We start from the raw sequence: 14,912 nt of genomic DNA on the forward strand, positions 1-14,912 counted from the left end.
CGTGGCTGGCGCCTTAGCCTGTTGAGCTATAGGCGCCGAGCCATGACCTTTATCTTAAAGGGCTGTTCATTATACAAATGTTTACTGAGCTGTAAACTTAATGATTTGGGCACTTTATAAAAGTCATACCTCCATTAAAAAAAAAAAAAGATTACCAACAGCTCATCCTAGCAGCAGGTTTAACTTACAAAACACACACTCCCACCCAGCGCCCACCTCGGTTGCGCATGAGGCTGCGCACACCCTGCAGCTCTTCCAGGCATTGGTTCAGGAGGAGGAGGCTGGTGGTGGCTGCGTCCCCCAGCATGCAGTCTGACAGCCGCAGCGACAACAGCATCCGCTGCTTCTCCTCATCCACGTTGGTCACCTTCGCAACAACCGTCTGCCCCTCAACAAAGTGGTCACTTGTGGAGGTCACAAATTTGTCACTCATAATCTGAAGGGAAGAGCAGACAGAAAACAGGGAAAGGAAAGGAAGTCTTCATTAAGACATCCTGCTTACTGTGCCCAGAAAGGGGTGTACCAAAGGGAGGGGACAGGACTCAGAAGTCCCCCAGCCCTCTCTGAGCACTACTCTGCTTCCATAAAAACACAGGCAAGGCCCCGGCTGCTCAGTCCAGCCTTCCAAGAGCACCCAGCCAGGATGGCATATTACTGGCAAGCCAGAAGGACATCAGAGCTGTCCCCTTCTCTAAACTCAACAGTAACCCTCTGGCCTCATTTTTAAAATTTTTCTGGCAGGAGATATAAATGATATTTCCCAGGCAAAACATCAGAGAGATGAGCCTATGGAAGCAAGAAATATTTTTCTTTTTTTTTATTAGATCATAGCTGTGTACATTGATACTGTCATGGAGTACAGTGTGCTATTTTTATATACAATTTGAAATATTTCCATTAAACTGGTTAACACAGCCTTCATGTCATTTTCTTATTGTGTTAAGACATTTATATTCTTCATTTAGAAAGATTCACATGTACCCTTAAAAGATGAACCATAGATGCAATCCCACCAATCATACTCCCTCCACCCATCATCCCTCTTCCCTTCCCCCATATTCTTGGGCTATAATTGGGTTATAGATTTCCTATGAAAGCTATAAATCAGTTTCATAGTAGGGCTGAGTACATTGGATACTTTTTCTTCCATTCTTGAGATACTTTGCTAAGAATATCTTCCAGCTCCATCCATGTAAACATGAAAGAGGAAAAGTCTCCATCCTTCTTTAGGGCTGCATAGTATTCCATGGTGTATATATAACACAATTTATTGATCCAGTCGTGGGTCGATGGGCACTTGGGCTTCTTTCATGACCTAGCAATTATGAATTGGGCTGCAATAAACATTCTGGTACAAATATCTTTGTTGTAGTGTGCTTTTTGGTCTTCTGGATATATACCTAGTAAAGGAATTATACGATCAAATGGCAGGTCTATTTTTAGTTCTCTAAGTGTTCTCCAGATGTCTTTCCAAAAGGAATGTATTAGTTTGCAATCTCACCAACAGTGTAGAAATGTTCCCTTTTCTCCACAACCACACCAGCATCTGTGATTTTGTGATATGGGCTAATCTTACTGGTGTTAGATGATATCTCAAAGTAGTTTTAATTAGCATTTCTGATGATTAAGGATGATGAGCATTTTCTCATATATCTGTAGGCGATGTGCCTGTCTTCTTCAGAGAATTTTCTCTTCCCTTGCCCACTCTGAGATGGGATCACTTGTTCTCTTCTTGCTAATACGTTTGAGTTCTCTGTGGATTCTGGTTATTAAAGCTTTGTCTGAGATATAACCAACAAGTATCTTCTCCCATTCTGAGGGCTGTCTGCTTGCTTTACTTACTCTGTTCTTGCCTGTGCAGAAGCTTTTTAGTTTGATGAGATCCCAGAAGTGTATTTTTGATGTTGTTTCAATTGCCGGGGGGGGGGGGGAGGAGTCCTCCTCATAAAATTTTTGCCCAGGCCAATTTCTTCAAGTGTTCTCCCTACACTTTCTTCTAATATTTTTATAGTTGTGTGTCTTAAGTTTAAATCTTTAATCCAGTGAGAGTCTATCTTAGTGATGAAAGGTGTGGATCCAGTTTCAGTCTTCTGCAGGTTTGCCCAGCTCCATTTGTTAAATAGGGAATCTTTTCCCCACTCAAGTGTTTTTAATTGGCTTGTCAAAGATAATATAACGGTAAGTAGCTGGGTTCATCTCTTCATTCTCTATTCTGTTCCATATATCTACCTCTGTTTTTGTGCCAGTACCAGGCTGTTTTGATCACTATCGATTTATAGTATAGTCTGATGTCTGGTAGTGTAATTCCTTCTGCTTTGTTTTTATTTCTGAGTAATGTCTTGGCTATTTGAGGTTTCTTCTGATTCCATATAAAATGAAGTATTATTTTTTCGAGATCTTTAAAGTATGAGTGGAGCTTTAATAGGGATTGCATTAAAATTATATATTGCTTTGGGTAGTATGGACATTTTAACAATGTTAATTCTCCCCAGCCATGAGCATGGTATGTTTTTCCATTTGTTAACATTTTCAGCTATTTCTTTTCTTAGCATTTCATAGTTTGCTTTATAGAGATCTTTCACATCCTTTGTTGGGTAAACTCCCAAATATTTCATCTTCTTTGGCACTACTGTGAACAGAATAGAGCTCTTGACTATTTTTTCAGCTTGACTGTTTTTGGTATATATAAAGACTACCAATTTATGAGTGTTGATTTTGTAACCTGAGACACTGCTGAATTCCTTGATCACTTCTAAGAGTTTTGTAGTAGAATCCCTGGTATTTTCCAGGTATACAACTGTATCATCTGCGAAGAGTGATAGTTTAATCTCTTCTGATCCTATACGGATACCCTTGATTGCCTTTTCTTCCCTAATTGCGATGGCTAAAACTTCCATTACGATATTAAAGAGCAACCGAGACAATGGGCAACCTGGCCTGGTTCCTGATCTGAGTAGAAACAATTTCAATTTAACTTCATTCAATATGATATTGGCTGTGGATTTGCCATAGATGGCCTCTATCAATCTGAGAAATGTCCCTTCTATACCAATTTTCTTAAGTGTTCTGATCATGAAGGGATGCGGGATATTATCAAAAGCTTTTTCTGCATCAATTGAGAGAATCATATGGTCTTTGTTTGTTAATTTGCTTATGTGATGAATTACATTTATAGATTTACTATGTTGGACCAGCCTTGAGATCCTGGGATAAAACTCACTTGGTTGTGGTGTATAATTTGTTTGGTGTGTTGCTGGATTCTGTTTATTAGGATTTTGTTGAATATTTTCGCATCAATATTCATCAGTGATATTGGTCTGTAATTTTCTTTTCTTGTTGGGTCTTTTCCTGGTTTGGGGATCAAGGTGATGTTTGCTCATCATAGAATGTGTTGGGTAATGTTCCTTCTTTTTCTGTTTTGGAAAAGGTTAAGTAATATAGGTATTAGTTCATCTTTAAAGGTTTGGTAGAATTCTGATGTGAAGCCATCTGGTCCCGGGCTTTTCTTTTTAGGAAGATTTTGTATATAGTAGATGCTATTTCAGAACTTGATATAGGTCTATTCAACATTTCCACTTCATTCTGGCTAAGTCTTGGAAGGTGGTGTGCTTCCAAGTATTGGTTGATTTCCTTCAGATTTTCATATCTCTGAGAATAAAGTTTCTTGTAATATTCATTAAGGATTTTTTGAATTTCTGAGGGGTCTGTTCTTATTTCGTCTTTACCATTTCTAATTGATGAAATTAGAGATTTTACTTTTTTTTCTTGGTTAGCTTGGCCAAAAGTTTATCTATTTTATTGACCCTTTTTAAAAAGCCAACTTTTTGATTTATTGATCTGTTGTATAATCCTTTTGTTTTCAATTTCATTTAATTCTGCTGTAATTTTGGTTATTTCTTTTTTTATGCTGGGTTTGGGATTAGTGTTCTTTTTCCAGTTCCTTGAGATGTACCATTAGGTTGTTAATTTCCTCTCTTTCCATTTTCTTAAGGAAGGCTTGTAGTGGTATAAATTTCCCTCTTAGGACTGCCTTTGTGGTATCCCAGAGGTTCTGGTAACTTGTGTCTTATCATTTTGTTCCAAAAATTTGATAATTTCCTTCTCGATCTCATCTCTAACCCACCTATCATTCAGCATAAAGTTATTTTGTTTCCATGTTTTTGTATGAGTCTGCAGATTCCTGTTGTTACTGAGTTCAACTTTTATTCCATGATGGTCTGAGAAGATACATGGAATAATTTCTATACTTTAAAATTTACTGGCTCGGCGCCTACAGCTCAACCGGCTAAGGCGCCAGCCACGTACACCTAAGGTGGCGGGTTCGAATCCCCAGCCCGGACCCGCCAAACAACAACGACGGCTGGAACCAAAAAATGGCCAGGCGTTGTGGCGGGCGCCTGTGGTCCCAGCTACTTGGGAGGCGGAGGCAGGAGACTCGCTTGAGCCCAGGAGCTGGAGGTTGCTGTGAGCTGTAATGCCACGGCACTCTGCCCAGGGGGACAGCTTGAGGCTCTGTCTCAAAAAAAAAAAAATTTACTAAGGTTAGACTTGTGAACTAAGACGTGGTAGATTTTGGTGTATGTGCCATGAGCTGATAAGAAAAATGTGTATTTAATTTTGTTAGGATGAAATGTTCTATAGATATGTCCACGAAATCCAAATGCTGAATGGTTAAGTTTAAATCTAAAATTTCTTTGCTAACCTTGTTGGAGAACCTATCCAGCACTGCCAAAGGAGTATTAAAATCTCCAACTATGATGGAGCTGGGAGAAATCAAGTTGCTCATGCCTAATAGAGTATCTCTTATAAATTGAGGTGCATTAATACTGATAATTGAAATCTCATTGTATTGAGTATTACCCTTAATAAATAAAAAGTGACCACCCTTATCCTTGCTTACTTTTATTGGTTTAAAGCCTATTGTATCTGCAAATAGAATCACAACACCTGCTTTTTTCTGCTTTTCATTTGCCTGGAATATAGAAGACCATCTCTTCACCCTGAGTCTATATTTATCTTTTTAAGATGAGATTCTTGTATGCAACAGATACCTGGACTGAGTTTTTGTATCCAGTCAACCTGTGCCTCTTTAGAGGGCAATTTAAGCCATTGACATTGATCATTTTGATAAGCTTGGTAAAATTTTGGATATCAAGTTTTTCAAAAGTCCAGTGGATATTTTTAATCCTTTTGCCACTGTGGTAGTAGGAATTTGATTAAGTTTCTCAGTGAGTTACTTTGTGGTGGAGGATTGTGCTGATCATTATGAAAGATAGGTCTGGGAATATCCTAAAGAGCTGGTTTAGTTATGGCAAATTTCTTCAACATGTGAATGTCATTAAAGTATTTAATTTCTCCATCATAAATGAAACTCAGTTTAGCTGGATATAGGATTCTGGGTTGAAAGTTATTTTGTTTTAGGAGATTAAAAGTCCCTCTTCTAGCCTGAAAGGTTTCAGCAGAGAGATCTGCTGTCATTCTAATACTCTTCCCCTTGTAGGTTATGGTTTTCTTATGTCTAGCTGCTTTCAAAATTTTCTCTTTCATATTAACTTTAGTGAAGCTAATTATGATGTGCCTAGGGTATGTCTTATTCGGGTTGAGTCCTGCTGGGGTTCTGAAACTGTCTGCTGTCTGAATTTCAGACTCTCTTGGCATGTCTGGAAAGTTCTCTTTCATAATTTCATGAAGAAAAGACTCTGTGTTTTGTGAAGCAACTTCGTCGCCTTCAGAGATTCCTATAAGGCAAATATTAGTTTTTTTCAAATTTTCCCAGAGCTCTCTGAGAGAAAGATCCATTTTTGCTCTCCATTTCTCTTCATCTTTGAGCACTTGGGCATGTTCAAAAGCTTTGTCTTCAATATCAGAGATCCTTTCTTCTGCCTACTCCATTCTGTTACCAAGGGATTCTACCATATTTTTCAGATCTTTGAGGGCTGCAAACTCTTGCCTTAATGTTTCAAAATCTTTGGTCATTTTATCTTTGAAATCTTTAAATTCTTGAGACATCTTTTGAATAATTTCTTAAAATTCTAATTCTCTCCTTTTTCCATTCTGTTAATCTTATTTGCTATCCAAATTCTGAACTCGATTTCTGACATCTCAGCCATCTATTTATGGATAGGATCTTTAATTGCATCTGCTCCATCCTTCCTTGGAGGATTTGATCTACTCTGGTTATTCAAGTTACCAGAGTTTTTCTGCTTACTCCACCCCATGCTGAATTTACACCATTTGGAGTCTGTTCCAGAACCGTTCAGTCAGTGGCTGCCACCGGAGAAGATGCTGGCTTCCTCTGGCCGCCCAGAGAGGCAGAGCGTGTGTGAAAAGCCTCAAGTGTGTGTGCCTTATTGTTCCCACTGCTATGGTTGCTGCTCTTCGCCTAGGGGTACCACCATTCTTGTGCAGTTCCCTCTCAATTGACTGTCCTCTAGTTCTCAGGCTGCTAGGGATGCTGGGAACACCGGGAGCGCACAGCTCTAACAGTTTTGGGCCTGCCCAGCGCGAGTGCCTGGAGCAGGGAACTCCTCCACTGCTGCCCGCAGGATGCACACGCAGCTCTAGCAAGTAGTTCTGGGCCCGCCCAGAGCCAGGGACTGCAAGAAAATTTCTAAATGCTCTGTGGCAAGAATTAGCTATATGCTGTTTGCTCAGCACTACTGGTATTTTACCTGACTTCAGTGCATCTCCTGCTCTAAATCTTAGTTTACTCAGCAGGCCTATCAAGGGCAGGGGTGGGGGGAAGGGTTCCACTATGAGATTGCTGAGATCTTTTCCAGTATAATTCAATGACATGGGTAGGAAGGATAATAATTTCTAAGATATTCTGGTAACTTACTACCTCAAAAACCCCAGAAAGCTGTAAAACCTATACTTAGCTGCTCAGGAAAATCAATTTCCAAGTCTAAACATGCTAAGACTATAAAAAACAAGTTCATCAAACTAGAGTCTAAAGTCTTCAGCCTACCTAACACTGTATGGAGTATGGAGCAAGAAAGATGCCCCTTTCTCCGGGAGGTCACATAGCTGGGTCAGAGGAGTGTGACCTGAAGCTCACTGCCACTCACCAACCTTCAGGTGCCTTTATGCCACACTCACCTTCAGGCATCATCCTTGAAAATCTTTCAAAGGTGTTAAGCATCCCGCTCCTTCCCACCCACCCTCAGGTTCCATAAGCCTGTTGCCTCTCCTCAAAGGCCTTTATGCATGGAGCTGAACTTACAGCTTTGGGGGCCAGACCACTGAGACCTGAAGGGAACTGGACGAATACACCATAGTCCTTGATGCTCTTCACAAAACCAATGAGCAGCATTCCAGGGTGAATTTCTGAGAAGTTCTTTGGATCTTGGCCACCTTCTACTGTGGAAACCAAAGCTGGCTTCCTGCAAAGAAGCTAGTGGTACTGTCAAGGAATGTTCCAGAAAGAAGCTAGGCTTGGTGGGTCATGCCTGTAATCCTAGCACTTTGAGAAGCTGAAGCAAGAGACTCACTTGAAGCCAGGAATTTGAGACCAAGCTGACAACATATTGAGACCCTATTCCTACCAAAAAATAACTAAATTAGCCAGGCATGGTGGTACATGCTTTGAGCTATTACATTCAGAAAGGGCAGATGAAATGTCCAACTCACCCATCTTCAGTCTCCATAAGAGAAAGGAAGAACTACAGGCTACTCCAGTGATTCTCTAAGTGTGCAGACCACCCCAGACTTACTCAATTAGAAACTCTGGGATGGGCCCAGATATCCATATTTCACCAAGTAACTCTCATGCCCACTAAAGTTTGAGAATCCCTGTTGTATTCCTTTCCTGATTAACTCATCTCCAGATTAGTGGAGGGGACCAAAAAAGAACAGCTCATCCCCATGGTTTGGCAGCAGGAGTCCTCCATTTTCCCCACCTCCATACCAATGAACCCTGGTTTCCCACCTCTGCCTATTTCACTCTAAAGGAGATTTTATTTCACATTCCATGAGGGGCATTGTCCTCTACCAACATATCCAGACAAAGATTAAAGGGAATTCTTTTTCTTTTTGGAGACAGAGTCTCTCACTTTGTCACCCTCGGTAGAGTGCTGTTGCATCATAGCTCATAATAACCTCAAACTCTTAGGTTCAAGTGATTCTCTTGCCTCAGCCTCCCAAGTAGCTAGGATTATAGGCACCTGCCACACAGCTGGCTATTTTTAGAGAGGAGGTCTCACTCTGGCTCAGGCTGGTTTCAAGTCTGTGAGCTTAGGCAATCCACCTACCTGGCCTTCTAGAGTATTAGCATTACTGGCATTAAGCCACTGTGACCATCCCTAAAGGGAATATTTCTAAGCTCCATATCCCCTAAGGGGGAGAAGGGAGTCAGAGAAAAAGGGAAAAGAGAGGAAAGAAGCTACCTTATTGGGTTTTTTTCCTATTTCATTTATTTATTTATTTTTCTACCTTATTGTTTTAACCCAGGGCCAAGCACTGAAAACCCCCAGAAAGCCAGACCTGCTAATGGTCTACCCCATGGGGCCTTGCATGCTGCTGCACTACCTTCTCCCCAGACCCTGGCACCCCCTCTCCCCTGAGGGTCTTTTGGCTATTCTGCTCTGACCACCACCATCTGCTAGAACTATTTCCTCAGTCTTGCTCTTACCTCTGGCAACATAGGCCTTGTGACTGGTTCAGTCTTGCCAAGGTATTTCTCAGGTCAACTGGTTGATTTTTTTTCCCATAGGCTTTCTAACTAGGAGCAGAACTTGACCCAGATTTTCCCACCCCAGGGCCCATGATGCCACTTTCTGCTGCTCCACAGACACCTATCAAGGATACAACATGTCCCTCGCTCCGGCTTAGACACAGGACACGATGAAGAGTGTCACCTGGTTGAAGCCAGTGATATAACAGAGGGCTGTTAGCAACGTGGTCCGACAGATGAGGTGTGGGGAGGAAAGCAGGGATGTTTGAGGGCAGGACAGTCACCTCCAGCCCATCTTTGGTCTTCTCTGAAATCCTCACATCCACCAACTAGGCAGGGAAGATAACAACAAAAAATAGCATTTATCTTGAACAGAGAGCAACTTCATCTGGATCAGGCAGATCTCAGAGGCATCACATGCAGCATGACGGATCACTGAGTGGCCAAGAGCAGAGAAGCAACGTTCTTCCAGGACACCCTCCCCCCGTCCCCCACAGGACTCGTCTGTGGGCTCCTCTCACTTCTCTTCCAAGTTCCTCCATTGAGTGTCTGAGGTGAAAGAACTGCAGGCAGGGCCCAGGGAGGAAAAGTGCAGCAGCTCACTGATGAAAAGCCACACTGTAACAGAGCTCTCCCTCACAGACAATTCCACTTCTTCTAGCACATCGGAAAGACCATATATGAGGTCTTCTTTCAAGCCCTCTAGCCCCAGAATCTCATCTAGCTACCTATCTTTCCCCTTCCTGGGCTCCAGCACCTCATGTGTCTGTGGTACTCTGCTCTTTGCCACTATAAAATAAAATGATTTGTCCAAAGAAGTCCAAGTACCTGCCCAATGTTAATGACTCTTCCTTTCTTTCGACTGTGTCCTGTGGGCTCTTTCTGTAGCTCTGGGTCACTCAACAGCTTGAAGGATAAGAGCATCCTCTCTTTAGATGGCTCACAGTTCAGCACCACAGCCTTCACCACCTGGTGAGAAACCACACACACATGCAGGCCGTACAGGCCTAGGGTGCGGGTATACTCCACTACTACTGCCTAGGCTCCGATACCCGCCTGGCCCTCAGACCAGATCAGAAGTCAGTGAAAGGAAGACATGGATAATAACCCAAGTTTTAAAATATTATTTTTCCATTTGAGATTAAAAATAACAAAAAAAAAATCATTTTTCCATGCCTAGACTCTCTAGTTTTATAATATTGCCCCCTTGTGGTAGCAATGGCCTCAGAAAAATTGTAAGTGAAGACTGATTTCCTCCAGGAAAGGAGGTCCATTATCTTGCCAGCTTCTGATGAAACCCTATTGAGGGTTTGTCTCTTTTCTGTTCCCTACCTCCTCCATTGAGCTGGCTCAGGCCCAGTGCTCCATTTGCTCTCTTCCTCAGTCCCTTAAGGGGCAGCCCTCCCTTCTCCTATTCCTTCAAATCTGTGTTCTGGGGTCCCCGAAGAAAAAGGGGACCTATTTTGGGGAGGGTTACCTGGCCAGTATAAAAGACTCTCTCTGGATCAGGGATGTACTCAGCACTAAGCTCATGCTTGGGTACCAGTCCCTGCACATCATTGTAGAACTTCACAATGCAGCCATAGTCCTTGACCCTGATAATGAAGCCATGTGTCTGTAGACCAGGCTTGACATCAGAATAGCAGGCAATGGCACGTAGTTTGGATTCAACCAAGGTTTTCTTCAGAGTCATCATCAGCTTCTTGGCTTCAGGGTCACAAAGCAAAACCTAGGGGAAGGATGATGGCTATGATCAAGTTATCCACTGCCAAAAGAACCCCTGAGCTGGTCTCTGCAATTCCCTAAGCCAAAAGGCCCTGGGTCATTCCTGAAGAACCTGCTACCTCTTTTCCTCTAATCATTTCAGCTGCAGGGTCTCTAAGCCTCCTGCTGGATGAGTAGGGCATACTAATTGCTATTTCAAATGTATTACACTTTCTCCCATAAATTGCTGCAAACTACCCCCTCCTGGCTAAGAGCCAACACCCAGTATCTTATAGGCCCTATGGAGAGTCTTGAGTTATAGTAACTTCCACACTGCCTGAGTTCCCTCCTAGTGGGCTTTGCATCTAGTCTGCCTATAAACAAACTGAATCAAATTTATCACCTCAGTACTCTTGTTTATTATCACCTAAACTAAGACTGAGAAACTAACTTTCCCCCCTTAGGTCATTTTCTTGATGGCATAGAAACTCCCCCCTTTCAAACCCTTAATCCCACTACAAAAAAATTATGCACCAAAGGGCAACAGATACCTCTGTTGAGTCAATAATGTAATAAAATGAAACATGCAAACCTAACATACAGAGTGCCTGTATACAACAGGCCTTATACTAAGCACTCTGTATTAACACATTTAATCTCTATAACACTACGAAGCTTGTCTTGGGATTCGAGCCCTTATTATAAATCACCCACATTCTGGCAGATTTGTCTGGGCTACTACTGTACCTAGAACACATCCCTTGCTCCTCCCCAACCTTACCCATATCCTTTCTAGTTCAAGTCCTACCTCCACCAGAAATTTAGAAAACATTCTTGTTATACAGAGCTGAATGTAAAAACTTGATTCTGCCAGTTATTAGCTATGTAAGTTTGGGCAAAATACTTTGCTTTTCAAAGCTTTAATTTCCCCACTTGCAAAATATCAGTAATAGTACTTAATTTATAGTTGTATTAAGGATTAAATGAAATAATATACCACATGTGCCTAGCATAGCAACTGGCTCCAGCCCACCCTCGTCTCCCCCACCTTTTTTTTTGAGACAGAGACTTAAGTTATCACCCTAGGTAGAGTGCCGTGATGTCACAGCTTACAGCAACCTCAAACTCCTAGGCTTAAGCGATTCTCTTGCCTCAGCCTCCCAAGTACCTGGGACTATAGGCGCCCACCACAACACCCAGCTATTTTTTTGTTGTTTGGCAGGCCCAGGTTGGATTCGAACCTGCCAGCTCGGGTGTATGTGTCTGGCGCCGTAGCCTCTTGAGCTACAGGCGCCGCCACCACCTCCCCTTCTAAGCTGTGTCCATAGTATATAGCCTGCACCAAACCAAGGAGCAAAAGGTCACACACAGGCTGGCTCTCTCCTCCTATGCATATATTTTAACTCCCAACGATATCTCATAATTTTGAAGGATAGGCACTCACTTTCCTCTTCCCAGTGCCAGGCATAGCACTGCATACACTGCAGCCACTGGTGCTTACTTTGCAGAAAAAGGCAGACACTTCAGCTGAGAAGAACTGCTCTCTTCCCATCTAAACAAAACCTCAACAGAGACTCTTCCTTTAGGGGGCTCACCCGGCACTTGACCTCATCTCCAACGTGGTACTTCTTCTCTGGATTCTTAATCGGGATGTCAGCCAGGTGCATGGCTGGTACCAGGCCCCTTATTTGCTCACCCACCTTCACCAGCATCCCATACGGCTTTATGGTTAGCACTGTGCCCTAGAGAGTCCAAGAAAAGACACTGCAATGCCAAGAAAGCTCCCCCCCCCCATCTCTTATAAGAAAGCATGGCACACCTCTCTTTCCAAGTCCATCTTCTTGGGCTAACTACGCCCATTATTCCAGATCGCACACAGGTAAAGCATACATTCCACAGTGATCTGGATTTAGTCAGGGTTATTTATGGAAACCTTTGCATCTTTTTGTGTGAGCACATATTTTCTGTGTGCCTCACAAGTACATTCCCTAAAGGATGGGACTATGTCTCCCCAAGAATAAATTCTACATATAAGGTGAGCTGCTTGATTAGAGCCACAAGGTTAGAGAGAAGAGAAACTAAACTGGCTTCTTACCACTATCCTGTGTACCACAACTATCAGAGGATTAGTTTTGATCTGATCTAATAACCAATACCAAATCCCAAATCTCAGGATTTATGATCTATTGCTTCTCTGTAGTTGGGTGGTGCAAGGAAGACTTTACCTTGAAATTAACTACAAGTTGCCCAAAGAAACAGAAAGAAATTCCAATTAGGCAGAGGCAAGGAACATGACTTTCAATGTGTTAACATGAGGACTAAAGAGCTAACAGCAATGAGCCAACAAATGCCTGAAGGCAGGCGGGGTGGGGGGCATTACCTTAATTATATACTTGAGGTCTTACCTTTACCACTGCGGCAGGTTTGATATCATGATATCTAAGGTACTGAGCTTCAATAATAGCCCTAGGACAAAAGGAAAATACAGAATTAAAGAAAGTAGGGCATAGGCTGCCTAAAATTCAGGCCTACCACAGAAACGCTGGAGAGAAAGGAAAGCCTCATTACACATGGCCAGGGAAACTAAATATGCATATGTGCAGGTAGGTGCACATCTCTATGCCCCCACGTGTTCACGACAGACTTACGTCCGCAGAGAGAGGAGGGCCAGTTCATCCATTTGGCTGTAGTCAATAATTCTACACTTGTGAGTATTCCCAGGCTTGAAGGCATCGGGATTAAAGCTGTTCTCAGAATCAGAGAGATGGCTGAGCTGCAAAATACCAAGTGATAGAGGATAAGCCAGAGGCAAGGTATCTGAGCCAATCAAACTTAAAGCACACCACGATGACATAATGCACTTACCACCTACCATACAAACAGTACTTTGCCTGTTAAAATAATTCCACTCACTTAAAAAATTTGTTTTTTACCATTATGGAATCTTAATAAGATCAAAGAATAGCCTAGGTCATAGTTCAGTAAACTGCAGCCCAAGGCCTACTTTTGTCAATGGACATTGTATTGAAACACAGCCATCCATCCTCCTCCCACTTACAGGCTATCCATGGCTGCTTTCATGCTCTAACAACAGAGCTGAGTAATTAGGACAGAGATTAAATGGCCCACCAGTCTAAAATATTTACTATCCAGCCCTTTAAGAAAAACTTTGTTGAAGCTTGATCTGAATCCTAACTCATTCTCATAATTAACTATTGATCAAGTATCAAATATGGCAAGTTGGTTTTAAAGCATTCTAACATAACAAATAGAAGCCAGGTGTGGTGGCCCATGACTGCAATTCTAGCACTTTGGGAGGCAAATCAGGTGGATTGGTTGAGACCAGGAGTTTGAGAGCAGCCTGAGTAAGAGTGAGACCTTGCCTCTACCAAAAATAGTATAACTAGCAAGACATGGTGGTGAGCACCTGTAGTTCCAGCTACTAGGGAGGCTGAGAAAGGAGAATCACTTGAGCCTAAGAGTTTAAGGTTGCAATGAGCTATTATGATGCCACTGCACACTAGCTGGGCAACAGAGCAAGACCCTGTCTTTTTTGAGACAGTCTCACTTTGTTGCCCTCTATAGAGTGCTATTGTGTCATAGCTCACAGTAAACTCAAACTCTTGGGCTCAAGCAATTCTCTTGTCTCAGTCTCCCTAGTAGCTGTGATGACTGTAGGTGCCCACCACAATGCTGGCTATTTTTTGTTGTTGTTTGTTTAGCAGGCCCAGGCAGGTTTGAACCTACCAGACCTGCTGTACATGGCCAGCACCCTAACTGTTTAGCTACCAATGCCGAGCCAAAACCCTGTCTTAATTAAAAAATAAAAAAACGGCTCAGTGCCTGTAGCTCAGTGGCTAGGGCACTAGCCACATACACCAGAGCTGGCAGGTTCGAATCCAGTCCAGGCCTACCAAACAACGACTACAACCAAAAAACAAATAGCTGGGCACTGTGGCAGGCGCTGTAATCCCAGCTACTTGGGAAGCTGAGGTAAGAGAATCGCTTGAGCCCAAAAGTTTGAGGTTGCTGTGAGCTGTGATGCCACAGTACTCTACTGAGGGTGACATAGTAAGACTTTGTCTCAAAAACAAACACACAAAAACCCCACAAACATTGTTGACAGTCTGCCACATTCAAGGATATTCAAAAAGTAAGCTAATGTCAAAGGATAAAGGAAAAAGAAACTATCCTGTGTCCCAAAAGTCCTTCCAGTTATAAGATCTCTGAACAAACAAACAAGCCTTCTTACCCGAGCATAGGCCAGAGTCCCATCCTTTAGCCTGAAGGTGGCCCCAGCCTTGTTGAAAAAGCCCTGGACAGAAACGTCATCTAGCACAGCTCCAAGGTGCTGGCAAGACAGCCGAATGAGTGGGCGCCCAGGTTGCAGGAGGATGGGGCGCAAGCTCAGGCGCACAACTCTGGTCCGAGGGTGGACACAGAGGATGCAAGCTCTGACCTAGATAGAAGGAAGGGCAGAATGAGCAAGAGGAGGTAAACAGGACACACCCTAGAAAAGCCCTTCCCTGGCTAAAGC

General features: G+C 42.8%; 1 protein-coding gene across 1 annotated transcript in view; it reads right to left on the minus strand.

Annotated features, from left to right (window-relative positions):
* PDCD11 (programmed cell death 11) overlaps nt 1–14,912 on the minus strand; it is a 50,428-nt gene that overhangs the window by 20,671 nt on the left and 14,845 nt on the right. The window contains exons 9-17 of the mRNA XM_012803662.2: nt 14,628–14,834; nt 13,024–13,148; nt 12,781–12,841; nt 11,971–12,117; nt 10,149–10,400; nt 9,500–9,640; nt 8,806–9,000; nt 7,223–7,393; nt 217–436 (exon numbers count right to left, since the gene is read on the minus strand). Coding sequence (XP_012659116.1) covers nt 217–436; nt 7,223–7,393; nt 8,806–9,000; nt 9,500–9,640; nt 10,149–10,400; nt 11,971–12,117; nt 12,781–12,841; nt 13,024–13,148; nt 14,628–14,834 — 1,519 coding nt within the window. The remainder of the gene's footprint in view (nt 1–216; nt 437–7,222; nt 7,394–8,805; nt 9,001–9,499; nt 9,641–10,148; nt 10,401–11,970; nt 12,118–12,780; nt 12,842–13,023; nt 13,149–14,627; nt 14,835–14,912) is intronic.

This window comes from Otolemur garnettii, unplaced genomic scaffold (genome assembly GCF_000181295.1).
Source record: "Otolemur garnettii isolate 467f Iridium unplaced genomic scaffold, OtoGar3 scaffold00021, whole genome shotgun sequence".
NCBI lineage: Eukaryota > Metazoa > Chordata > Mammalia > Primates > Galagidae > Otolemur > Otolemur garnettii.